The 26,200-nt window shown below is 46.1% G+C and overlaps 8 protein-coding genes and 4 non-coding genes across 12 annotated transcripts; 9 read left to right on the top strand and 3 right to left on the bottom strand.

The window, feature by feature from the left end:
* Positions 1-84: 84 nt before the first annotated feature.
* On the bottom strand, positions 85-2,610 carry LOC127770294 (probable galacturonosyltransferase 10). Its single transcript, XM_052295954.1, has 2 exons — positions 2,102-2,610; positions 85-1,964 (listed from the first exon to the last, which is right to left on the bottom strand). The coding sequence occupies exons 1-2, from the start codon at positions 2,321-2,323 to the stop codon at positions 516-518; spliced, it is 1,671 nt and encodes a 556-aa protein (XP_052151914.1). The 5' UTR covers positions 2,324-2,610; the 3' UTR covers positions 85-515.
* Positions 2,611-4,360: 1,750 nt separating this feature from the next.
* Positions 4,361-7,618, top strand: LOC127770691 (uncharacterized). Its single transcript, XM_052296502.1, has 8 exons — positions 4,361-4,548; positions 4,633-5,399; positions 5,474-5,662; positions 5,778-5,886; positions 5,984-6,042; positions 6,123-6,233; positions 6,339-7,017; positions 7,330-7,618. Exons 1-8 carry the CDS (start codon positions 4,416-4,418, stop codon positions 7,434-7,436), a joined length of 2,154 nt encoding a protein of 717 aa, XP_052152462.1. The 5' UTR covers positions 4,361-4,415; the 3' UTR covers positions 7,437-7,618.
* Positions 7,619-7,820: 202 nt separating this feature from the next.
* Positions 7,821-13,580, bottom strand: LOC127770692 (double-strand break repair protein MRE11). The gene is made up of 23 exons (XM_052296503.1): positions 13,328-13,580; positions 13,120-13,179; positions 12,754-12,889; positions 12,458-12,615; positions 12,173-12,263; positions 11,960-12,079; positions 11,816-11,884; positions 11,605-11,696; positions 11,370-11,472; positions 11,182-11,289; positions 11,042-11,104; positions 10,909-10,980; positions 10,654-10,731; positions 10,513-10,575; positions 10,373-10,436; positions 10,151-10,236; positions 9,485-9,598; positions 9,216-9,293; positions 9,073-9,141; positions 8,750-8,985; positions 8,478-8,568; positions 8,160-8,348; positions 7,821-7,967 (listed from the first exon to the last, which is right to left on the bottom strand). Coding segments are annotated over exons 2-23 (2,118 nt in total). The 5' UTR covers positions 13,122-13,179; positions 13,328-13,580; the 3' UTR covers positions 7,821-7,931.
* Positions 13,581-13,730: 150 nt separating this feature from the next.
* LOC127770982 (N-terminal acetyltransferase A complex catalytic subunit NAA10) lies at positions 13,731-16,441 on the top strand. Its single transcript, XM_052296744.1, has 2 exons — positions 13,731-14,430; positions 16,103-16,441. The coding sequence occupies exon 1, from the start codon at positions 13,828-13,830 to the stop codon at positions 14,425-14,427; it is 600 nt and encodes a 199-aa protein (XP_052152704.1). The 5' UTR covers positions 13,731-13,827; the 3' UTR covers positions 14,428-14,430; positions 16,103-16,441.
* On the top strand, positions 14,912-15,025 carry LOC127772423 (small nucleolar RNA Z278). Its single transcript, XR_008017410.1, has one exon. It is a non-coding gene; the product is annotated as a small nucleolar RNA Z278 (small nucleolar RNA).
* LOC127772422 (small nucleolar RNA Z278) lies at positions 15,129-15,244 on the top strand. The gene has a single exon (XR_008017409.1). It is a non-coding gene; the product is annotated as a small nucleolar RNA Z278 (small nucleolar RNA).
* On the top strand, positions 15,339-15,453 carry LOC127772424 (small nucleolar RNA Z278). Its single transcript, XR_008017411.1, has one exon. It is a non-coding gene; the product is annotated as a small nucleolar RNA Z278 (small nucleolar RNA).
* A 168-nt stretch (positions 16,442-16,609) lies between the features above and the next one.
* LOC127770983 (uncharacterized) lies at positions 16,610-17,756 on the bottom strand. The gene is made up of 3 exons (XM_052296745.1): positions 17,485-17,756; positions 17,172-17,398; positions 16,610-17,028 (listed from the first exon to the last, which is right to left on the bottom strand). The coding sequence occupies exons 1-3, from the start codon at positions 17,585-17,587 to the stop codon at positions 16,867-16,869; spliced, it is 492 nt and encodes a 163-aa protein (XP_052152705.1). The 5' UTR covers positions 17,588-17,756; the 3' UTR covers positions 16,610-16,866.
* Positions 17,757-18,039: 283 nt separating this feature from the next.
* LOC127770984 (uncharacterized) lies at positions 18,040-18,611 on the top strand. Its single transcript, XM_052296747.1, has one exon. It carries the CDS (start codon positions 18,225-18,227, stop codon positions 18,483-18,485), a length of 261 nt encoding a protein of 86 aa, XP_052152707.1. The 5' UTR covers positions 18,040-18,224; the 3' UTR covers positions 18,486-18,611.
* Positions 18,612-19,171: 560 nt separating this feature from the next.
* LOC127772377 (small nucleolar RNA U3) lies at positions 19,172-19,390 on the top strand. The gene has a single exon (XR_008017368.1). It is a non-coding gene; the product is annotated as a small nucleolar RNA U3 (small nucleolar RNA).
* A 2,711-nt stretch (positions 19,391-22,101) lies between these two features.
* Positions 22,102-22,660, top strand: LOC127771331 (uncharacterized). The gene has a single exon (XM_052297222.1). The coding sequence runs from the start codon at positions 22,230-22,232 to the stop codon at positions 22,491-22,493; it is 264 nt and encodes an 87-aa protein (XP_052153182.1). The 5' UTR covers positions 22,102-22,229; the 3' UTR covers positions 22,494-22,660.
* Positions 22,661-23,876: 1,216 nt separating this feature from the next.
* On the top strand, positions 23,877-24,394 carry LOC127771326 (uncharacterized). The gene has a single exon (XM_052297216.1). It carries the CDS (start codon positions 23,979-23,981, stop codon positions 24,237-24,239), a length of 261 nt encoding a protein of 86 aa, XP_052153176.1. The 5' UTR covers positions 23,877-23,978; the 3' UTR covers positions 24,240-24,394.
* The last annotated feature ends 1,806 nt before the right edge of the window (positions 24,395-26,200 follow it).

The raw sequence follows: 26,200 nt of genomic DNA, 5'->3' as shown, positions 1-26,200 counted from the left end.
TAACATTGCATGGCCTCATAAAGGGCATGCAAAGTGCAAAACAACATTTAGAAAATATATACGATAATTATGCTTTGTGAGACATTTAAACAATAAGCTTTGCTCTGAGCATCCAATAAATATATATATATCTCAAAACTTGCTGTGACACCACAAGAATTTTAAATCAAATCTACAATTATGCCCTCAATTTTCTCACCCAAAAAATCAAAATTGAAAAAATTACATTGGTGGTTGCGAGTTATGAATGTATATAATGGACGCTGCTCAAATAACAGCCTAATCCATGGCAATCTTGGCTCTTTCTGATGTTTACCTGTGCCAGTCACATCTGTGGTTGCTGTACTTCATCAACTACAGGTAGTATAAACGGCCGCCCATGTCTAATCTGAGGACGTAATTTCAGGACAAAGTTAATCAGTTCTGTTACTGTGTTCACGTGTGGCTGTTGAGTAAGGCATTGAAGCATTTCCACTAGGAAGTTCACAAAAAATTCTAATGTTGATACACATTCATTAGTGCGTGAAGCACCGCTGAAGCAGAGGGTGTGAATAGTCTACATAGTTATCCCAGAAGCCCTTGTACTTCTCCATCCCAATTTTTAGCCAAGGCTTCATATTTCCATTGTAATGCAACACTGCACCTTCTTTGATAGTAGCGGGATCCACTGTTGTGTAGCCCAGTCCCAAGACATGCCATTTGGGGTCCAATGGCTCAACCAAGCCATAGAAAGCAAGAAGACCAGGTGGTAAAGATCCAAGCTTCCATAGGGTATGATCAGCATTGCGCTCTTGCCAGTAATGATATATACCTGTCACATTCTTATTCCTCCACATCACAAGATCAAGAACATTCATACCAAATGCCCAGCCACAGGCATCAGGATCAAAATGAGCACGGATTAGAGGATGGGAATGGTTAAGATACTTATGGAACCTGTGAAATGTCTCCATGCAAGTCTCTACAGCTCCCATAACATTTCCATTGAGGTTGATGGTAAACAATTCCGACAGGTCCTTTTGGACAACAATGTCATCATCAAGAAATACGACCTTACGCAATTCTGGATAGATTTCTGGGATATAGAACCTCAGGTGGTTAAGCATTGATAAGTACTTAGGGTTCCTGAATTTGACTGGTGTTCCACGATTACCACTGCCAGAGAAGTAGTAGTTCTGGGTGGCAGCATCCTGGAGCTGTTTAAGAACAGGAACATACGATGAATTGAGCCAAGTGAAATCCTCTACCTTTTGAATCTCCACAGTGGCTCCTCTGTAATCATTCAGGGCGAACCACGCCCTCATGGGAGCATAATTCACCTCGTCAGTCACCAAGTGAAAAACAATCTTTTCAGGGTGCATTGAATTTAGAGTTGTAGAATTGACGACAACAGAAACAGCAAGGATGTTGTCCGAGAAAACACAGTAATGGTAAAGGCTGTTATCCCTTAGGTTGCTCTGTACTGCTGGGCTCCTCTCAGTAAACTTCCTCTGGAGCTCAGTTGTCTTGAACCATTCCATGGTTAACCGGACTCCAAGGCAGTAAAGCCCCTTTGGAAGCTCCTCGGCAGCAATCTGCCCATACTTGGTGCTCTTTTCCGCCTCAGCTTTCGATTTCTCCTCTAGGGATTGAATCTGACCCTTCAACTTCATGATTGTAACTGCACTATCATAGCGGAACTGCTGCGCCTGGAAGAACAACACCGACATGTCCCTAATTGCCTTCTCCGCATCCTGCTCCGTCACCGTGCCACCATGGGCTGCAGCATGCGCAAGGATGCTCTGCGCCCGCCGTATCTGCGAGCTAAGCTCTGCTGCAAACTGCAGGTTATTGGCTTCCTTCGCAACGACGAGGTAGGTTTTTGCAAGGGAAATCTGGTCCATAAGCTGCCTTGAAAACGAGTGAGCACTCAGCATTTCGTCGGTCATGTTGAACGCATCCGTAACGCCATCGAGGTAAGATCTCTGCACATTACAGGAGCCACGAATTTCAAACGCTACTCATGATCATGAACTAATTAAAACCGGATCAACTCAAAAGCCAAATGCAAATGAGCTAACGAAATGTGAAGCAAAGTAGATATAAGACGCGATTCGCTCACCTGATGGAGGAGAGGGGAGGTGGTGGCCGCGGATCTGGACGAGTCGGTGGAGGGGAGCACCACCGGGTCGGGGTCGGGCGAGCCCCGGAGCGCGAGCAGGAGGAAGAGGCAGGCGAGGGCGAGGAGGAGGGTGACCGCGAGGCGGAACCACCACGGGCGCTGCTGCCACCGGCGCTTGAACGACGACGGCCGCCGCTGGTCGAGGAACGGCCGCCGCCTCATCGGATCGCGCGGCCGCGCCGGTGCGCCGCCGGTATCCAGCGGGGCAAGGGCAGGGCAGGGCACGGCACGGCACGGCGACGAGATCTGGGGGGACGCGGTAACCGCTTTGTGCGGCGAAGGTTTTTGTCCCCCCGCCCCTCCCTTTTCCTTTTGTTTCTCTCGTGCGTCGCGTCGCGTCGCGCCGCGCCTTCCCTTCCGCCCAGATCTCGCGCGGCGCGGCGCGGCAGAGGCAGGCAGCTTGGCCTTCGTTGCGTTGCCTTGCCTGCCTCTCTCTGCGTGCGCGGCTTGACTGCTCCACGACTGGTTTGGATCTTGTAACTTGTCGCTCACATGATCGCATCGCATCCCATCCACTGACTGGGTAAGTTTGAAAATTCACAGGGCTTTTCCCGGTTCACCGTTCTCTTCATCAAATGTTAGGTGAGGTAGGAAAAGAAAAGGAAGTCCATTCTATACCATCCCAATAGCACGTCGTAAAAGAATTGATAAACTTGTGTATTATTACTCCGTATTATTCCCTCTCTCCCATAAAAACTCTCTTTTTCAGTCTTTATATAACATTTAAGTTTTCATCTTATTTAAAATTTTTCTATCATCAATTTTTCTATTTTTATTAGATGATAAAATATAAATAGCACTTTATATCCGACTATATAAAAAATCCATAAAAAATTTAAATAAGATGGGTAGTCAAGTGTTGGACAAAAGAAAAAAAATGAAATCTTTATGGGATGGATGGAGTATATAAAAGTATAGTGATAAATCATTAAACTATAACAAACTCAATATTATCGAATATTTAAAAAAAATATGCAGACAAGTGTAAATTGTTTTTTAATTAGTTATGGTTTGGTTTACCCATTTTGATTTGTTTACTACAGGTAGCCATTAATTAGGAAGTTGATAGATGGTTGTGACAATAATAATATTTTTACTAGTATGATAAGCTGGTTTTAACTGTTTTGGAAAGGATACCAACAAGGATCTGTGGCTGGGGGGAGTAAAAAATGAAACATGGTTTTGATACGTAGGAGCACATGTCTGCATGAAGAAAAATAAATACATAACTTCATAAATTAATAGCTAATACCAATTTCCCGGTTAGTACAATCATTTACACTTGCCAACTGGTCCAACAGATTCATTATTGTTCAATCTTAGTCATGCATTTATTGTTTTATTTCCTACTGGAGTACATAAAGAAGAATAACCACCATAACCTCCCTCCATTTGACAAAAAAAATTAGATTAATTTGAATTTAAGCAAAATTCAAATAATTTACTGATAGTCACCTTCATGGCAGATAAAATTTATTGTTTCTAGCTCCGCCACTGCATTTACATAAACACAAGTGTGTTTCAGCTGTTGAAATATATGGAATTATGCGCAAACGGTAACACGTATGTCTTCCTTGTGTCTACTAGTGTAAAAGCGGAGCCGTTCTCCACCTTCTGCACTACCGTATTCTCTCAATAAATAAACTAAGCCTCTGTTTGTTTCAGTTTAAAATTATTGTAATATAGATTATTAAGCCAGATTACTGTAAGCTGAATTATGATAAGCCGACATAGAATAAGCTTTGAGTTGTTTGTTTCTCTGAATTATAAGCTGTTTGTTAGCTGTTAGCCACCCAATAATCTAAAAAAAGCACCTTTAAAGTGGATTACTATATTATAGAGTGGATTATCGAAAGAAAAAAGAAATCACACCACATATTTCCAGAAGTCTAATGAACGAGGCTCCAGAAGTCTAATGAGATTAAGGAGGATTTGAAAGAGATTAATGTCACACCTATTATGGTGTGAAATTAAACGAACAAGGCCGAAATGTGTACTAGGCCGGCCTAATTCAGATTCCCAATAGCCCATAAGGCCCGCACCATACAAGAGCCCAGCCCTATATCTAAAGCCTTCTCCTTCCCTTTGCCACCCTCCGTACCGACCGAACCGATCACGACGAGCTCGAACCATCGAAGCTGAAGCGCGCACGAAGCGACCCTCCCCCCCCCCCCCCCCCCCCCCTCCTCCCTCTCTCTCTCTCTCTCTCTCTCTCTCTCTCTCCCGCCTCGCGAAACCCAGCGAGCCCTAGCCGATGGCCTCGCTGGAGCGGGAGGAGGAGGAGGCCGCGCGATCGCCTCCGCCGAAGCGCCCCCGCCGCGACGGTGACGCCCCGCCGGAACCCCAGCCTGCCCGCGTGGGCCTCAATCCGGCGGACTGCGACCTCGGTACGCACGGTTCTTCCTTTGCAGGTTGCAATCGATCACGCGCTCTGCTCACCACTCCCTCTTCCGTTGCTGTGTGGCGGCCAGATTTCGACGTCGGCGGCGGCGGGCTCCGGGGGGAGGCGCTGCATGATGGCGGGTTCGCCTACTGCTGGTCGGGCGCGCGCGCCACGGTGGGCGTGAGGGGTGGCGGGAAGTACTGCTTCGGGTGCAAGGTCGTCGCCGAGCAGGCCGTGGAGATGGAGGACACGGCCGCGGACCAGCAGCACCTCTGCCGCGTCGGGGTCTCGAGGGGCGGCGACCCCGTGGGGGCCCTCGGGGAGACCGGCCACAGCTTCGGGTTTGGGGGCACGGGGAAATTCTCCCACCAGGGCAAGTTTGTGGAGTATGGCGTCAAGTTTGGGGTTGGGGATACGGTTGTCTGCGCCGTGGACCTTGATTCCAAGCCGTTGGCGTCGATCGGGTTCTCCAGGAATGGGGAGTGGCTTGGCATTGCCAAGCACTTCGATGCAAGTGACAAAGGGCTGGGTTTGGTTGAATCTCCTGTGAGCTCAATGCAATGGGAGTCGGCAATCTTTCCACATGTGTTGCTGAAGAATGTTGTTGTCGAGATGCAATTCAGCAAGGAGGATGGATTGCAGCTTGTTGATGGTTATGAGCCCTGGCCCTCAGCTTGTGTCGATGGGAATGCGGTATCTGGCCCTGTGTTTGCAGAACAAAAAGAGTGTGAAATCATGATGATGGTTGGTCTCCCAGCTTCAGGGAAGTCAACATGGGCAGAGAAGTGGATCAAGGAGCACAAGGAGAAGCGCTTTATCCTTCTCGGGACTAATCTTGCATTGGAGCAAATGAAGGTTCCTATGCTTGTTTCACAACTTGCATGCTCTATGATTTCCACTATTTTCAGTTTATGACTTTCCTTTTGCAGGTGCCAGGATTGCTGCGTAAGAATAACTACGGTGAACGCTTTGAACGTTTGATGGATCGTGCCACAATGATTTTCAACACATTGCTGACCAGGGCTGCGAAGATCCCTCGCAACTACATCATCGATCAGACTAATGTTTACAAAAATGCCCGTAGTCGCAAACTAAGGCCATTTGCAAACTACCGTAAGGTAAGCTGTGAAAGGATAACAGTTTCACAGTTTGCCGTGTTGTTGCTGAATTAATAAATGTCAATGTTGGATGCGTTTGTGGGGTGTTTAATTTCATATACTTGTTGTGCAACAGACTGCTGTGGTTGTGTTCCCATCGCCAAGTGAACTCAAGGTCCGGGCAGCAAAGCGTTTCAAGGAAATGGGGAAGGATGTGCCAGCTGATGCAGTAAATGAGATGACAGGTATCCAGCCGAATCCATCACTGCTATCTCGAAATGTTCATTGTCTATGTTCTATGCATCAATTACTTACTGTATTGCCATAAACACCTATTTTCAGCTAATTTCGTCTTACCACTGTCCAAGGACATGCCTGATTCTAAAGAGCCCTTTGACGAGGTTGCTTGGCATTGCTCTATTCCATCTTTTGGTTACTATCAAGTTTTTCCTTAGCTCATTACACTTTTCAACATGTGCAGGTAATCTTTGTAGAGCTTTCCAGGGATGAAGCCCAGAGAAACCTGGATGAGATGAAACGTTTGCTGCCAAAAGCCTCAACTCCCAGCTATGCCAATTTCAGTAACCAAAATGTATGTTACCATTATTGCTGCTTATGGATTTGGTCCTATGTTTTGTCATCATGGGTTAGCTTGATCTTTTGATTCATGTACAAGTCCTAACGTAGATGCTTACAGGTGAGCTCAACATATAGTGGGACTATTGCTGGGACAATGCCATCTCTGTCACCAGGTTATCACCGACAAATGGACAGTCCATATGGAAGTGGTGTGCAGACACCAAGGGCCTTGACACACCAACAGGCAGCATGGGGTGTTCAGGGTTTCCAGAGTCCAGCAGGGATTAACCACCATCAAGTCCACTTAAGCAGCTACCCAAATACCCCATACCAACATCAACAAATCCAATCAAGCCATCCAAGCACCCCATACCAACATCAAGCCCAATCGACAAGCTACCCAAGTACCCCTTATCAAGATCAAATTCACTCGAGCTACCCAAGTAACCCAACCCAACATCAAGTTCATCTGAACAACCCCAGTACCCCAAACCAATACCAAAGCCATTCAACATATCCAAATACCCCATTTCCCGGTCATGGAAATAGCGTATATGATTCCAATGGTGGCCCAGGTCCATACAATCCTAATCCTTACAGCATGAACACCGATATGCAACAAAGAATTCAAGCTCCCATTGGTGACAGGAACCAGTCCTATGCAGTTGTGTCAAATGAAGCCTATGGGAGATCTGGCTATGAAGCGGCAAATTCTGTTGGAAGGCCTATCAATACACATCCTGCCGTGTACAATTCTGGCAGTGGCAATTACATGCCCTATATGCAGCATTCTCACGGTAAGTGGCTAGCTCAGGCTCTTTCTTTTCAGTTCATTTTGTTACAAGCTAATTCAACTTGGTGGATTACAGATTCACTATACAAATTCTTAAAATTACGAAGTGAGAAAAATAAGCTCTGTAACTAGAAACTTTTATAGCACATTTGAGTACATTAGCACTCATCATCATAGGGTTCTTTGACCTATTAATTGGCTACTTGGAATTAGAGATTATGTTGCTACCCGTGAAGTAAAACTACAGATCTTTCTTTGACTGACAGTGTGCTAACATTGAAGTAAAACTAACACATCTTTCTTTGACTGACAACAGATGTGCACAACTCTGGATCACAGTACTCAGCTCCAGTCCCCAGGCCTCCTTACGGAGCTCCTCCACCAAACTATATGAATCCACAGACGAGCATTTGGCATATCTAGCAAGGCAGCTAATTTGTGGCGATAAGCGAACACTGGACATGGTACCAAGAAAAGTAGTTTAAGTAGATATGCGCGAGTGCGTGACCTATAGGTTCCAGGGAACCTTTGGCAGTTCGGCTCGCAGATTTTTGTATAGTTATATGCACGCATAAACCATTCTCCGTATGTATCCAGTTTACGACTTTTGCATGATCAATTAGTATTGGTTTGGCCAACGCAGAGTGTTATGTCGTGAACAACTTTCGGACGCTCGGTCAGGTACGCCTGAATCATGAAAACGTATATTCTAGTCTCTGAAGAACACCTACTATTGATGATGAGAATCCCTTGTGCCCGCATGAATGTCATGTTGCCAATGTACAAACTGACATCCAGCATTTAGCAGCTACAAGCAAGTAAATCCATGAGGCTAAGGAATGTACAAATCACGCGAGTTGGCGTTCCAGTAGTTCATTGGAAACTTAATTTGCCAGGCAGACTTAGACTAACAAGAGGTCATCTCCTCCTAACAGCTCCGTAGTTCCTAGTGACCTGCAGAGTAACACAAAGTCGTAAAACCAACAGTTTGTAGGTCGTATTCTAAAAAAAAACAGTTTGTAGGTCGTAAAACCAACGGTTTGTAGTATCAGTGCGTGTACACAACACAATGCAAACAATTTAATGACAAACCACAAGAAGACCCTAATTGGTCAAACTGACAAAATGTCAAGGTGATTCACTTACCCGAGGTGGAGGTTTCTTCGGCCTGTCATCTTCATCATCGTCATCATCATCTTTGCTCATCAGCATGCTCTGGATGGATGAAATATCTGCTTTTCTACCCCTTTTTGCAGTAGCGCCTCTACCCCTACCTCTACCACCTCTAGGAGCTGCCCTTTTCCGTCCAGTTTGTTGGGGACTCTCCTCCGGTTCCTGTGAGTATTCAAGAATATACAATGTTTCAGTTCACCAGGTCATTTGCCATGAGCAAAAGCGCACATTATATTTATGCGTATTAATACAGAAAAAGTACAGAACTACAAATAGAGGAAATGATCATACTGAAGATTCAACAACTTCGTTTGCTTCATTAGTCTCATTTTCCTCATCTGAAGAAGATTGCACTTCCTCACTGCGGATAGCAGCACTTGACCTGCAAAATATTGGATGGTAAAATTAGCATTGGAGCATCTACTGCAGAGTTAAAACCAGGGCACACGATTTCAAACACCTTTAAAACTCAAAATGCAAATTAGACTGTACCATGGCTATTCCATTTTGGCATAGGTTGCACAGTTATGGTATAAATGCAAGGTAGCAATTAATTTAATAACCTTGATTGGCTGAAATTCAGAGTGGTCTGCTTCATTGAGGCCGTCCCTCTTCCCCTGCCCCTTCTGGAAGTTCCAGTTTTGGCAACATCGGTAGCATCTTTAGAGGGTCTTGTAAATCCAGATGCTTTCCTTCCAGCATTAGTTGTTCTCGCACTGAGAAGCATCTCCCTGGTGTCTTCATCATCACTGAAAGAGTTCAGGTTACTTTGAGCTGTAACAGATCTACCTCCAGTATCCTGGTCAAGTATCATAAGAGCAACAAACAATCAGCAACAATGAAAAAATGGCATACAACATTAAGGGCATAAGGACATTGAAACCACCAAGTTTTGAGAGCTTGACGTGAACCGTGAATCTTCCTTGGAGCGGAGGGACCTTTCCTTCACACGTTCCTAAGTAGTTAAAAATATTAACCTTTTAATCACCCCACAACCTCATAGGAACAATAGTAGATTGCTCCAAATACCTGCATGCACTCGCCAACTTTGACTATTATATCTTCTTCCTCTATTTTAAATTTATCTGCCTCCGAATTCAATTTAGTCTGCAGGTTTCAACAAAGGATTTCAATTTTAGATGCATGCAATTTTATCCGGCAGCAAGCAATCAAATAAGAACTAAAAAAGGCTACCTCTGTATTCTAGTCTCATTTCTATTAATGGAAATGGAGGGCTACGGCCCTTTGATAAAAAAAAAAGAACTAAAACCAACAATAGAAAATGTAGCAAAGCATACTCTGGTTTCTTCAAGATTCCGCTGCAAACAGGCATAAAACGCCATCTTGTCATCCTTGCTCACAAAATCATGCAATGCAATGTCCAAGTCATCAACTGGAAGAATCTCCATTTTCTGGAAACAAGATTTGTGTCATGAAGCTTATATTGTTACTCTAATATTTTTTTTTAAAAAAAGAAGGATGTAAGAAGCTATCCAAAGAATCTATAGAACAAAATCAGGAATTCCAGACCCACAAACCCAACTAAGACAATTAAATAGTCCTTGTTTCACAGTACCACTGTTAGTCTCAGGCTATTATTGTAAGAAGCTCATATGGTGAAGTGTAATGGGACCAGATAGAGATGTCGCTCATTAAATTATTGGCTGTTATTCAATAGCTACCATAATGGGCCTCCTAGCCAGAAGTACCTTTCTTGCCATTATATTTCTGAAAATTTAATTATATTTCAGCCTAATACTGTAGGAGTCAAGAATAAACACATTACCATCCATTTAGTGCATAAGGCAGTATAGGAAAAAGGCAAGATCTTTGTTTTACATTTATGATCATCATATATACAACTAAATGGAATCCCATCAAGAAAAACAGATAGCAGCAATTATTTCTCCTAGGAGAAGAGCAAAACTGCAAAATAATACAGAATATGTAGTTTCAAGAAGTACCAAGTTATTTTCGGCAACCAAAGCTTCAATAGTTTGTTGGTTTAGTTCCTCGGGACGAAGTTTCTCAGAGTCATCAATATTGCCTACTGTATATATACATAGACATAGTCAGTTAAACAAAAAAGTCAGAATAACATGGCATCTGTTGCTCCTCATAGCTTGATGCATTCTGCCACTATGTAAATAACTTGTGCACTGTCTTTCTTAAACATAAAGGAATACCTCCAGTAGTCTGACGCTTTTTTGCTGATTTTGAGAAGATAAGAATATCCTGGGGGTTTGCAACCTTACAACAAGAAGCTATCAAATAAGCTCATTCAGGTAAGAATTCTGAGTAAGAACCTAATTAGGGACTCAGATACCTTCCCAACATACTTCTGACCAAATCGTTGTGGATTAATTGTTGAAAACCCAGAGTAATCTACCTACAGAACAATATGAGCACTTTCATTGTTCCTGTCTTGATTAATTTGTGCGGAGTACATCTCTTCTGTTTTTTTTACCTTGATTCTAATTAGTGGAAGTTTGGTCTCTGGTCTACTGGCTGTTGGCTGACTACTCTTCTCAATAAGATTTCTTACCTGAAACAATTGAGTATTATGAGATTGAGGGTTAACGACTTCATTCAACAAAGAAAACTAGACTGACAACAAACGGGCAAATAAGCCAATGTTGAACCAATTCCACACCAGCATGCCACCATGCTTCTCAATAAAATGGAAAAGATTATAACAAATCATGGAAAACTGAAAACTCACAATTTTATCCAAATGTTCAAGAACAGAGGCCTGATCATTGGGATCAACATCCACTTCATCTTTTAACACAACCTATATATTAGGACAGTGAGACCCAAGCACTGAAATAAGCATGAAATGAGGGGTATCATACCTCAGCATAGTGAAAGGGCCTAACGGATCTCAAAGGTATTTTGGTTGGCCTATACTGGTTTCCCTGTTTAAGAATAAAAATGGAATGAGAAAACACCAAACTGAAGTTTTGTTCAACATGAAGAGAGCTTTCAATAGGACCTTGATTTCTAACAAGAGAACATGCTTTGGTTTTGCTTCACCATCAATCAGGGAGGTTGCAACTGATGAGCCTGGTTGAGTGATGTGAAAACCCATCCCAGGTACCTCCTATAAACAATTGATCATATGACAAGTGCATATTCACGTTATTTTTTAAAAAAGAAATCAAATAAAATCCAAGTCATTACCTGGGGATCAATAAGGCATTCATGCTCATGGCCCCATACTATAAAGTCCAGAAAACGTGGTAAGAAATGCTCATTGATTGCGCTTTTAGGGTTTGTTTTTATCCTGTATGATTTCAGGTTTCAATTTTCTTTTCAGTAAGCGGCATGAAGATTATAAATAAATGAACAAGAATATTGAACCAGTCAGATACTGACATTCCACTACAGTTTGTCACCATTCATTCACCGCCCATACCTATTCTGATGAAGAACAAGAATATTGAACCAGTCAGATACTGACATTCCATCTTGAGTTTCAGGTCGCATCCATTGTACAGCATGAGGTGTCTGAATAATTGATATAAAAATATGATATCAATGTTCAAATGATCAAGAAAGTTTCTTGCTCTAGTGCTGCCAAGTTGCGAATTAACTTCAAATTCTTAGAAAAGTCAATGGAAATGCACCTGAAACATCCTGTTTAATCGTTCATCTCTAATGTTTCCAAGGCCATAGAGCGCAACAAAAGTTGTACCCTGAAATAACAGGAAAAACAGAGGATTAATTAACATGTGAGAGTTCATGGTTTGCCTGCAGCTGAAGTAGCGCACCTTTTTTACGAGTACAGGATAGACTGCTATTTCACCAACACCAGAGCCACCAAGGTCCATCTTCCCAAAATAATTTACAAGATTGCAGGCTGAGAGAATATCAATTGCAGAGAGGTTATCCTACAGAGAGGGGCAAGAATGCATGAGAAAAGCTGGCACCCATCATAAGCATAATAACCATAATAACAGAAGGTCAGAACGAGATTCTCATACCACACCAGCTGGATCATCATGGTTTCCATGGATAGTGAACACAGGCAATCCAACATTGAAGTTTGGATCTTCATAATTTACTTGGCCGAATCTGTGATTGTACCAAGAAAATTCATGTAAGAAAATTAAGGGGAAAATGCATATCTGCATACACGTATGATATATCAAACCTAAATTTCAGCAAAAGTGACACTTTTATGAAAGATTACATTAAGGGATCACCAAATTTAGAGTACACTCAAGAAAAAAATGGCATGATAGAGTGATATAACTCATCATCAAAACCTGTTTGGAAAGTTGATTGTCTGATCACTGACAACCTGGAACTTCACTGGCTGGTCATTCAAGCAGTAACGCCGTAGAATCTCAATGGTCTTAACTAAGGTTGAACGTGAAGGTTTGTTCTCATGGAAAAGGTCACCACCAAGTAGCACAAAATCAACCTGCAATTCAGTATGATTTCCATCATATTATAATTCATAATTCATAAATAGAAGGTTATCCCCCAACAGAATGAGCAGGCCAATAAAATTTTGCAACACAAGCAGAAAAGAATGGAAAAATGTGCAGCTCCTACAAACCTTATTCTGCTCCGCTAATGAGCATATCTCTTCAAACGCCTCAAATGAATCAAACCTACGAATCTCGTCCTTTTCCATGTAGCCGAGATGGCAATCGGTTGCCACAAGCACGCGGAGTGTGTTGCTTTCGTCTCCCCTGAAACACAAGTTGACAGTGAATATATAATGAGTCAAGTGTCATGTCTGTCGCAGTGTAAGTATCAGGTGACAGTTAATAGGATGCTCTGTGCAACCAAATAGTTCATTCTAAGCAAAGCCCGAAGCAATTCGACATAACAACCAATATCAATGTACTTATCTAATACCATCGCTCCACCAGCCACCAGATACTAATGACTTAAATATACCATGAACATGATAACTCACATTGCCGGTGTTGGTTCAGCTTCAGACTTGAGCCCAAGCACTTTCCTGATCAAACCCTCACTGCATCGATAACAGTAAACAAGCAGCAAAATGTGATATCAAAACACCACGATTGGTTCCATACGTCCATATTCTATTAGCCGAATAGCATCCTCTAATTTCATACTAATCCACTAATGAAATATCTGACCAAAGCAAAGGAACTCACCGGACCAAACCAAACCAAACCAAAACCCTGCGAGCACCGGCGAAGCTTAGGCGACGACAACGCGGTGGCGGCTTCCCCTACTTCGCGAGCAGTTCGGAGACCGTCGTACGGGCCTCTGCTCTGGTCAGCGTCGGCGAGCTGCTCGGGGACGGCGGGGTGGAGGCGGCTAGGGGGCGGAGCATCAGTCGTCGCCGGGAGGGGCGCCGCGGCGGCGAGCTGTGGACGAGCGGCGGCGGCGGAGTGGGCTAGGTTGTGCGCGCCCTTCTCGATGGAGCAATATCAATGGGCCGGCCCATCAAGGCCCATTAATATCAATACACGAGCCCACTTTCCATATACACGGCCCGTTTTCCTCTAGGGTTAGGTCAAGGTCTCTTCCCCTCCTCACCTCTATTAAATCCGCAGGAGAGGCCGCCGCAACCACCACCGTCCGCATCGCGATCACCCACCACCACATCACGCCGGAGAAGTAGTCGGCGGCGGCGGCGGCGAAGGCGAAGATGGTGTGCATACGGCAGGCGACGATCGACGACCTGCTGGCGATGCAGGCGTGCAACCTGATGTGCCTGCCGGAGAACTACCAGATGAAGTACTACCTCTACCACATGCTGTCGTGGCCGCAGCTGCTGTTCGTGGCGGAGGATTACGGCGGCCGGATCGTCGGCTACGTGCTCGCGAAGATGGAGGAGGACCCCTCGGAGCCCTGCCACGGCCACATCACCTCCCTCGCCGTGCTCCGCTCCCACCGCAAGCTCGGCCTCGCCACCAAGCTCATGTCCGCCGCGCAGGCCGCCATGGACCAGGTGTTCGGCGCCGAGTACGTCTCCCTCCACGTCCGCCGCTCCAACCGCGCGGCCTTCAACCTCTACACCTCGACGCTCGGGTACCAGATCCACGACGTCGAGGCCAAGTACTACGCCGACGGCGAGGACGCCTACGACATGCGCAAGCCGCTGCGGCAGCCGCAGCCCAAGAAGCACCACCATCACCACCACCACCATCACGGCCCCGGTGGTTGTTGCTCACACGATGCTCCTCCCGCGGCATCTGGGTCTTCTCCGCCGTCCTCTAATTCGCCAGAGAAGAAGACCGATTCATGATGGGTAAGACTCTTGATTAATTTGTTTATTATTATAGCTATAGAGGATGTGCAAAAAATCGAATGAAATCTTGAGGTAGTATTTGCCATGTGCGTGCCTCTCCTCACCTTTGGCTCCTTGAGATTGTTCTTTCTCATGGTTGCCCAGTCATGGAGGCACATATCGATTTCTGGTGAGTTTAACGTGGGAGATAACACTAATCTGGTGGTTATGCTTCTAAAATGTCTCACCACATTAATTATTATTTTTGAAGTCTCTGTTTGCTGAGAAACGTGGTTTAAGACAATCTCGGCAATCATGTTCAATGCTTTTGTTTGGTGCGTAATTTAGTACGGTTTTGATTGCTTTTTCTGAGGTTATCACGCTATATGAATTGTATGAGATAAATTTGAAAGCCCTCTTTACAGTATTCTTAATTATAGTGCAAGCTTGTTCAAGCAATATTTGAGTTGCCATCTGTTGTATTTTTTTTGTTTCATTAGTAGACTATGAAGAGTTGCCCAATGTGTGAGATGTAGGTAGCTTCAAGGGCCTGTTTTTCAGGTTTGAACCTACTTGGGGTCCTACATTGTAATGAGTTATATGGGCTTTTTAAACTGAAGTCTACTATTAAGTAGCTCATGATTTTTTGAATTGTAACTCGCTTTTGTAGCCATAGTCTTGTATGTAAGAGAAGATATTTTAGATGGTAATAGAATGTGACCTATGATGCGGTGCCCAAAATGTGAGATGTAGGTTTCTCCAAGTCCCTGTTATTCAGGGAGAACCTACTTGGGGGGCCTACATTATAATGAGATTAATGGGCTGTTACTGAGGTCTGAACCTACTTGTTGGTACTCCTATTTGTTACAAGTTTTTACTGAGCATTATTACTTGATAGCGATGTATTCAAACTTATGTTCATGTTTTTTGCGAATGATGATATTGTCTGCAAAATGGATGCCCTGTGGACTCAAGTCCCTGTTTCAGGGAGAACCTACTTGACAAATCAGTGGATAACATGACATCAACAGATAAATCTGATGCATTTGATATTCTGTTGAATTTTTTAGTCATAGGGAAGTCTTGTGCTCATCATGTAATCCTATCAAAGAGCCATGCCCTGAGTTTTGTGCCTTTTCTAGTTGTTATCAACGATGATCATGTCTGCAAAATATATATTCTGTGGAATCAAGTCCCTGATTCAGGGAGAACATACTTGAGGAAGCAGTAGATAGTATGACATCAAGTGATAAATTTGAGGCACTATCTCTTAACTCATGCTTGTGGCCCTTGTTAAGTTGAGGGTGTGTGCAATGCGCTGTAGCATGATATTGTTTTCATTCAGCTTAACTGGGCCTTTGTTATGATTTAATTCCCTGTTTTGTGGGATGCTGCTCTCCCCCCTTGTTTCATTTGTTATGATTGCTTCACTTACGAACTGTCAATGATTGTTCTGTCTGCAAAATGGATATGTTGTAGATCCAAGTATCTTCTTTTAAGACAACCTACTTGGTGAAACAGCATGTAATATGACATCAACTCTGTTTTCCTGTTTTGATTCTTTTATGCCTGAAACAGCATGCAATATGACATGAACTCATACATCACAGACATTTGGTGTTTTCCTGTTTTGATTTTTTTTTATGCCTGAATAGTGAGCATAGAGATATAAGTTGCATTATTGTGATTGCAGAAGGAAATGGAGAGGCTGAAGGAGTTGGTGAGCCCGTTGGACTTGCATCTGGTGCACTCACTCTTTTGATAAGAAGTCCAGCGAAATCATTTCCTGAGGAAACAAAAGATATGTACTGTGATTATGTGTGTTTGTAGGCATCTTTGTTGGCCGATGATTCACCCATGGGCCAGGGTCCACTGTAATTCTGTTTGATGGACGTACAAATACTTTTGTTAGCTACTTGGCATTTGCTGTCGTGCCTGTAATATCTCCCCATACTTGCGGAATTTTCTTGGCACATCTGGGCATATGTACTTGGCTACATTCTGTAGCACGCATAAAGTCATTTTTGGTGTATCTCCTTGACTCAAACACCTGCGTGAAGTTATTGTTTGCCAAAAGAAGTCAGATGACCTTATGAACAAGCTCCTAGCCTTACACTATCGACAAGAAGTATTGGTGCTTTCTAGGATTTGCAAGTACTTAGAAAATTGATGAGTAAAATGTTCAACTGAATGCTAGAAATGAAAAGTTGAAAACAATCCGACAGCAATTTCTGATCCATATATTCTTGAAACTGATTCTTCGTAATTAAGCTGTGTTTCTGGCTTTGGTCTCTGGCATACAAAGGAAGTGATACAGGTCGTCATGTACTGACATGTAAAAAGCCCAATTAGGCACAACGAGTGTCGCAAGACAAAGGAACCCTCTTTAATTCAAAGAAAGTGATCAGTGATCAGTGAACCCTGTTTCTCGGTGGAGACGCTGGCAAGACCACCAAATCAGAAACCAGGGTCGTCCCACTGCAGGACAGCTGAGCCCACGTTCTGCTCCCTCTTGAGCTTGTCCTTGACGAACCAGTCGCAAACAAGGCCTGCGTTGAGCTCCTCAATGGGGACGCCTTCTTGCTCCGAAATCACTCTCAAGAGATTCAACGACGATATCTGTCACAAAAAATCACATGGTCACTCGTCATCGTCAACGGCTCGTTGAGACAAACACCTCACCTAAACTTCACAACTTTGATAAGCTAATCTGCTCGCCACTGTAATATCTTTGCAATCGATCAGTAGAGATGCACACTTACGGTGAGGCGGCAGAGGAATCGCTCGTGTGTGCTGAGGCCGGACATCTCCACCAGCCCGGCCTCCTCCAAGCTGAGAAATGTTCTCTGCTCTTGCTCCCCATCACCACCACCGCCATTGCTCCGCTCTTCCTCCTCCTGCTGTTGCTGCTGCTCCTCTTCTTGGCATCTCCTCCTGACCACCAACCGCGACGCGGCGCTGGCCCTCCTGAGCTCCCCACCCGCTCCCGCTGCACAATTGCATCCAGTTAGCACTAAGCAGTAAGCACACACGCGAAGAACCGATGCAGTGGGAGGTAGTGTAACTTGTAACCACCTGCAGGGAGGCAGGGGGACGCTCGCCGGAGCAACGGCCGCGGGGACAGCAGCGCGGCCGGCCGAAGTTGATGGGCCTTGCACAAGCCGACCGCCTGCCGCATCGCCTCGATCCGTCGCGGCACGTCCCCCCTTGCTCAATTCCGGCGACACAAGATCAGCTTGGGAGAATCGAACGTGACACAAACACGAGGGACAGGAGGAAGAGGTGGTGTGCAACCGGATAACGTTAGCTTGACACACAGCCAGACCGGGCCTTCGTATGATCACATGGGCCTTAGATTCGTCCATGTTAAGATTCGAGAGCCCAAAAAGGATTAGGCGCCGAGAGAAGAGAACTGTGTGGGATGCATCAGCTCGCTCGTGGCGCGCGTCCTTGTCACCTTACTCCATATAAACCCATCTTATCCCCACGAATCCCCACGAATCTGCCAGTTGCGCACTTGCGCGTGTGGGACAAAGACGAGACGGGACGGGCGCCAAGATGGTGAGTCACCAACCCAGCCGGGACAGATAGCGAGGAGCAAGCGGCTGAAGGAAGCACCCGGTATCGCGGGAAAACCAGCGAGCGCGGCCACCTGTTTCGCGCCACCCCCACTGGCCTCCCTCCAGTATAAATCCAGCTCCACTCCAACCCTCCTCCTCAACAACAACAACAAAGCATCGTTCAATTCAGTTCACAAATCACAACAACAACAGCGCGAGAAATTTAAAGAGGAGATCATCGGATCAATCTCATCAATGGCGGGTGCAGCGAAGGCGTCGTGGATGGTGGCGATGAGCGTGGGCGCCGTGGAGGCGCTCAAGGACCAGGGCGGACTCTGCCGCTGGAACTACGCGCTGCGGTCCATCCACAAGGCAGCCAAGGCCAACGCCGCCGGCGTCTCGCAGGGCAAGAAGCTGCCTGCCTCCGCGGCGGCGGTGGCGGAGAGGAGGAGAGCGGAGAAGGCCGAGGAGGGGTTGAGGACGGTCATGTACATCAGCTGCTGGAGTACTAATTAGTGTATAAACTCGAGATACTAGTACGTAGCTAGAGCTGATGTAGCAAACCATGGCTTGAGATTTGGCCGGTTGCTTCCTTGATGTGTATATATATCAAGATGATGATGATAATTTCTTGTTACTAAATTGCCTCGTGGATTTTTTGCCTTTGTGAATTGCGATCACGTTGGCTCGTGGATTTGTTGCCTCTGAATTTCAGTCTCTCTAGCTAGTGGCTAAGGCCATCTCTACTTATTTGGTTCAGATGACAGTAATTCATCCAGGTCTCCAAGTTCTAGGATTTTCAGAACTGCAACTTATTTTATCAAGGAATCTTTAAACATACGAACAGATCACTTAAAGTTCTTCTGAAGCAACTTAAAGTTATCAGGCATGCATGGATCTTGGAGGAATCAGATGTGCAGTCAGGGACCATAGCACAAGACAGGCGTCTTCTACTGGTGCTACCAGCAAATGCTGGAAGCCGGGAACACTGGGTACGTTGGAAACCACGTGATGTGAAGGAGTAAGATAAACTGTAGGAGAAAAGCATTTCGTAGTGGGCCATGAAGCCTTTCAGGACATGTATTGCAGTATGGGCCGGCCCATTACGCAATTGGACGACAACAAAGACTAGTATTAGTACCACCTTGGCTATCCACATAGATCAAAGCTGGTTTAAAAGAGTTGTGCAGATAATCCGTGGCACGACCTTACTTGAACAGGATCTGTTCTATAGGCTCGTACCGTTGCATCCTTGACTAATAAGGAGGCAAGCACTTAAGCTCGGTTGATGACGCATGACCTGTGGGCCAGAGCGTGATTAACGGCCGGATCCACTGGCTGATTTGATCCCACGGCTGTAGAGGATCGTTTCTTGCCGGGCCTCGCCTGGCCAGGATGGCTCTCAGGTTGTCTGACAGGCTCCCATTTTTTTTTTTCGTTTTGCATTGAGTTTTCTCCGTCGCATGTTTGCAGTTTTATTTTCCGTTTTGCATTGAAATTTCTCCGTCTCATGTTTGCAGCGTGTTCAAAAAGTACGCAGCTGTATTTCACTTATTTACGGCGCCACATTTTCATGCCGTTTGTGCCAACTATCCCGAGCTAGTGAATACAGCTTAGCTTCACACAACACTGGTGACCCGCTGACCTGCTCGTACCTCGTACCGTCGTACGGCACAGCATTTGGATTTAAAGGGTGTGATCGATACTGCTTGCTGCTGCAGCAACTGTGGCTGCAAGAGCTAAAAATGGCTGCAGCGGCAGCAGCTGAAAAACAGCCACAGCCATAGCGGCAGCAGCAGATAGCAGTTCCGATCAGGCCCTAAATCCAAGTCCTACCTAAACAGGATGCTCCATTGAACAGCCAAACCGGCCTCACATGGTCTATCCAAGGACTCTACCACATCAGCTGTGTTTGCATCCCCATGTTCCCAACCCATCTTCCTCGTTTTCCACGCGCACGCTTTTTAAACTACTAAACGATGCGTTTTTTTCAAAAAGTTTTTATACAAAAGTTGCTTAAAAATCAAATTAATTTAATTTTTTTAAAAAATTAGCTAATACTTAATTAATCACGCGCTAAAGGACTGCTCCGTTTTCCGTGCGGGAGGGATTAGCTTCCATCACTAGACTCCGAACACAGCCATGTCCTCCAGCCAACGGTTTTCCCTACCAGCTCCCATAACTCCGCTCTAGCTCACCGTCACCCAAAGACACAAACATTAATTTTTTTAAAAAAAATGACTTCGACTTATATAAATAGAAACAATAACGATCAAAAGTGTATACTATATTTACAGTCGTGATTTGTTTTATGTACACTTCTATGGATACAATTTTAATTTTCATGTCCGTAAAGTGAAATATTACAAGTTTAATCTATCTTATTATTTTTCTAAAAAATATGATTTTTTTAATTGGTATGTACAAAATGAGTGTATTGTGTATGCCCATTCTTCGAGGGACAAAAACCACCCTCAATTGTCTAATTGAGCATACTGCACTAAGTTTTTTTTTTTTTAAGAAAAGGGAGAGTGGATTGTATGCTGCATGGACAAGAGAAAGCGTGTTTGCTAGCTTCTCTAACATCGACGAAGTTTACATGCAAATAAGAAATTCATTTTTTTGGAAAAACAGTTGCCTCAAAGAGGTGAAGTTCATATGAGCATGCATACTGTGTTGGACCAAGGCATATACCATACCAACTCAATCTGCTAGCATTTGATCTTTGACTTCGAACAGCTAGCTTTAGGAGGGAAAGGAAAATGTGCTCCTCAGCTGACAAACTCATCCAGCCCAACGATTTTTATTATGCAGTCACTTGTTTAGCATCTGAGGAGCTGCAGTCTGGTCGCAACTCATGTGCTTCTGTCACAGATCCGACTTTACCAATAGCCAGCTAAACAAATTAACGCACCTGACCCGAACCAAACGATAGTTAAAACTTTTAAGCCACCAATCAACGCAAAATCTATTGTACTCCGAGTCTCTGAAAAATCCATTACCTTCGCAGTGGCGGCGTGCCAGGCACGAAGAAATCAAGTGAACCAAGTAAGCTCATGTCAATTGGCAATTGCCTATAGCACACAGAAAATGACTCAAGCAGAACGCTGCATTTCCAGCACCCGGATCGGAGATCGCACAGCCGTACAGGCCGACAGCCGGGAGCGCAGCCAAAATCACACGGATATTCCCTCGTGTCGACCGCGTGATTACTGGAGTGTGACATATGCATCGAAAAGCTTGACACAATAGGGCACTTGTATATCTTCGTGGAATTTTTTTCATTTTTAAATTTTTTTCTTTTAATATTTACAGAAATAATCCATCGGCGTAAAAAATTACAAAAATAGACCCTACCGCCCTCCACTAGAGCGGCAAGCTGACGTGGCAAACGAGGGAGGGACGGGCGGTGACGACAGACGGGAGAGGGAGGGGTTTTTTTTTTTCACGAAAACCCTTGCCGTCCTCTGTTAGGGCGGCAAGGGGCCCCTATGCAAAAAAAGCCAGCCCGGGCCTAGTACTTTTTGCATCTGGGCCCCTTACCGCCCTATAGTAGGGCGGCAAGGGGTCCAGATGCAAAAAGTACCAGCCAAACTTTAGGGGCTAAATGCAATTTTTCGCAGACGGCGCCGTCGAGCCGCCGTCTGCCACGTCAGCTTGCCATTAGGGCGGCGGGGTCTATTTTTGTAATTTTTTGCGCCAATAGATTATTTCTGTAAATATTAAAAGAAAAAAAATTTAAAAATGAAAAAAATTCTATCTTCGTGAGACTCGGCCCTCTACCTGCGTTCAGCTTCGTCGGCCCAAATTCCAGGCCCATTAGCCCAGTTGCATACTCCATGTTGCAAGTTGCAACAGTTGTGTGGGGCACGAGTCCTCGTCACGTAACGTTGTTCCTATCTTATTTCCGCCCGCACCCCGCCCCACGCGAGACGCGACGGACAAACCGCTTCCCCGCCGCGATGTGCCGATGATGCAGCAGACGAGACTAGACGAGACGAGGCGGGCCACCACTGAGCCGGGACGCACCCGGTATCTGGGAAAACCAACGCGCGCGGCCACCTGATTCAGCCCGCACCACCTGATGACCCCCTCCCCCTCCCTTCAAGTATAAATCCCACCTCCACTCCCCACCAGATTCTCATCAAACATAGCACCAATCACCAATCACCTATCAGTAGTACTTCACTGCTCGCTACTAGTCCACTGAATTCAGCGATCAGTATAACAGCGGGAAGCTCAAGAAGAGATCGTCGATCGATGGCGGGTGCAGCGAAGGCGTCGTGGATGGTGGCGATGAGCGTGGGCGCGGTGGAGGCGCTCAAGGACCAGGCGGGGCTCTGCCGCTGGAACTACGCGCTGCGGTCCATCCACCGCGCCGCCAAGGCCAACGCGCGCGCCGGCGTCTCGCGGGGCAAGAAGCTGCCTGCCTCCGCGGCGGCGGTGGCGGAGAGGAGGAGAGCGGAGAAGGCCGAGGAGGGGTTGAGGACCGTCATGTACATCAGCTGCTGGAGCACCAATTAGGCGATTAGTATAACTGTGTCTTCTACTCTTCTAGTAGCTTAGCTATCGGAGTCAGGTTGGAACTTGGAAGTGGCAACCATGGCTGAGACTTGCCGGTTGCTTGTTAATTTCCTCCGGGTTGTATATACCACGATGATGATGATGAAAACTTCTGTTACTTGAGTATACTTGATGTCTCGATGTCTCATGGGTTATCAATGCTTTTGCCTTGAGAGATTTTGACAGGCATTTTTCATGGTTGTACATGATTTGGATTTTGACGGGGAAGAACCACTAGTATTTATCTTGACAAAAATGATACGACAGTATGAACCCTGCACTTTGATTACAACAATAAACATCCACGTTGAAAGTTGAATTGCTGATGAGATCATGATCAGAGATCAGTCATCAGGTTGTCAATACATTACCACGCACGAAAATCAGGCAGTGGCGCCATCAATTTATCCAGTCCTATGAATACTCCTATCTGAATAATTCCTTCTTGTTTCCTTCGTTATACCACTCAACCAATCCTAATTTCTGCCGTTCTTTTTTTTACCAAATTAAACTGATGTAGCAAAATCACAAGACAGTTTCTTTCCCAGTTTGTGCTAAACGATATTGAGTCGGAGGAATTGGATCAGAGTCATCAGACTGGTGCGGAAAAGCACAGGTGTCTTCTGTCTATTGCATACCCAGAATGCAATGCATCAATAAATTAAGCTGGAACGAGAAGTATTATGCAATTATTAAGCCCCTGACATCTTGGAAAACCATGTGCTCCAGCCTCTGGTTTCCCCTGTCCAGCAGCCTCCCACAACTCCGCTCTCACCATCACCCGAAGAAAACGTCGTCGGGCGATGCGAGTTGGTGCGTGAAAAGAAATGCTCACTTGTTTACTCGCTCACCAAAGAATGCAAGTACAGGATCCAGAATCATATTATAGTAGATTTGGCAGATTTTGCTGAAACTTTGAGAGCGAGATAGGTAGGAGTACAGTACAGAAAGAATTGCTTTGCTTCCTTACTCTGAAGAAGTTTTACCTGTTGCTGAGAGAGGAAAAATAGCTTACAGTCTGATAGTGCTAAGCTTTCATAAACCCCAAAATTCAGGCCCATAGAGGTACTGGCCCTGCGTGGCATCTGCAGCGACACGCGTCCTTATCGGTTACTCCTGCCCATGTGGGCTCCTCGCAACGGACAACCATCTCCCATACCGCGAACAGAGACAACTCGGGCCACCGAACCTGGACGAATGCGAATTCCGGCCTAATCAAGCAGAGCAGAGCACCCGGTATACTGGGAAACCAACGCGCGGCGCCTCCTGTTTCGCCCCAACCCCGTCCTTCTCCTCTCCACAGCCTCCTGCCCTCCTCCTCTATATAACCCGCCCCTCTCCTTCCTCCTCATCCTCAACACAGCATACAATAGTTCACTGCAAACCAAAAGAAGAAATCACAAACAATCCGGTCCAATTCTCAGCAAGAAAGAAGAGATCGATCCAATGGCGGGTGCAGCGAAGGCGTCTTGGATGGTGGCGATGAGCGTGGGCGCAGTGGAGGCGCTCAAGGACCAGGGCGGACTCTGCCGCTGGAACTACGCGCTGCGGTCCATCCACAAGGCGGCCAAGGCCAACGCCGCCGGCGTCTCGCAGGGCAAGAAGCTGCCTGCCTCCGCGGCGGCGGTAGCGGAGAGGAGGAGAGCGGAGAAGGCCGAGGAGGGGTTGAGGACGGTCATGTACATCAGCTGCTGGAGCACCAATTAGTATAGCTCTGTCTACTATAGCTAGCTAATAGTAGTAGGATAGAGTCGGGTTTGGAAGGGGCAAGCATGGCTGAGACTTGCCGGTTGCTTGTTGAATTCCTCCTGATTGTATATACCACGAAGATGATGATGATGAAAACTTCTGTTACTTGAGTATACTGGTGTCTCGATGCCTCATGGGTTCAAAATGCTTTTGAGATCTTGGCAAGCATTTCCTGTAGGATGCAGTACGTGATTTGGTTTTTGAAGGGGAAGAACTACTTATCATGACAAAAACGAGACGACCGTACGAACCCTGCCCCTTGATTATAACAAATAAACATAATTGGACATGGCATAGTGCTACAAAGCACTAGTACTCCTGGACATGGCGTAGTACTTCTACTTCTACTGGATAGCTACAATTTCTTCTAGTACGTTTGAATTGCCGATGGGATCATGATCAACCACTACACCGGACAAGGTTACCTGTGACGGGCTTAAACTGTCACCTCTGACGGATTTGGCCCTGGTCAGAGATAAGTGGTCACTGATGACTGTCCTCACCTTTGACGGGTGAAGGTCCATCAGTGGTGACCAACACCTGTGACGGACCATATATAAAACCCGTCACAGATGACTATTAACCTGTGACGGACCTTATATTGTGACCCATCAGTGATGTCTTTAACCCAACAAAAAAAATTGAAAGACATAGCGTGCAACCCGTCACTGGTGTGAAAAACCTAGCAAAAGAAAAAATGGCGCACGCTGCCATGGTAGTGCTCGTTGTCACAGTTGCTTTGCTCACACAAGAAATTCAAACCGATAGATCTCATATAGCACACATTCACAGAAAAGGGATGGCAAGAATTTCTCATTCCACATACAACAATATAATATCAAAGCAAAACAAGAGGATGGCGGCCATGGCGAGGGACGGTCGGGAGGTGGAGGCGGCAGCGCCCTCTGGTGGGAGGCACATCCGGCCGCCGGAGCGAAGGGGAAGCAGAGCCGGCGTTCGATAGTCGGGAGGCGGCCTCGTCCGGCGGCTGGGACGCGGATCAACATCCCCTAACCTTGTGGAGGCGGGATCTGGTGGGGGAGGCAGGGGAGGCGTCCGGCAGTCGATCTGGGAGGCGCTGGCGGCCGGATCCGGCTTCCCGGAGGCCAGATCCGGCGTTCGACGGTCGAGAGGCGGCCGCGTCCGGTGGCCGGGACGCGGATCCACGTCCCCTGATCTCGTGGAGGCCGGATCCGGTGGGGGAGGCAGGGGACGAGTCCGGCAGTCGGTGTGGGAGGCGCTGGCAGCCGGGAGGCGGCCGGGATGCGTATCCACGTCCCCCGACCTCGTGGAGGCCGGATCCGGTGGGGGAGGCGGGGGAGGAGTCTGGCAGTCGATGGGGGAGACGCTGTCGGCCGGATCCGACGTCTGATGGCCAGGGGGCCGGCGAGGCGTGGGAGGTGGACGCGGCCGGCGGTCGGGAGGCGGCGAGATGTGGGAGGTCGGGAGGAAGAAGAGAGAGGTTGTCACGCCCCGAACTAGTCCCGAGCGGAACTAGCCCATGACGCTCCAAATTAACCTGTTAATCGATACCAGTCCCAGGAAACAGTGCTGGTATCACAGGAAGACAGAATATCACAGCAACAGAGGTCTCTTTATTATAGAGTAGGAGTACAGTCATGTTGGGCTGCGACAAATCCCGAGCTCACAACTGCATTACAAAAGGGAAGCGGAAGCCAAGACTTGGACCAAACATCACAGGCGCGACTTGGGAACTATGCCGAAACCCTAAAACTCATCGTAGCCGGCTTGCTCCTGGAAGAACTCCTCGTCAGCGGGATCCGCTTCATCTTCTTCAGCAATTGGGGGGGATTATTTATATAGAGCAAGGGTGAGTACGGGAGTACTCAGCAAGCCATTGGAAATAAGTGTTTAATGCAGGCTTCAAGGAAAGGCTGTTGTTTTTGCAATTGATTTTA

The sequence above is a fragment of the Oryza glaberrima genome, chromosome 4, assembly GCF_000147395.1.
Source record: "Oryza glaberrima chromosome 4, OglaRS2, whole genome shotgun sequence".
Lineage (NCBI taxonomy): Eukaryota > Viridiplantae > Streptophyta > Magnoliopsida > Poales > Poaceae > Oryza > Oryza glaberrima.
Note: the sequence above shows the minus strand (reverse complement) of the source record. Positions and strands in the feature narration are given on the sequence as shown.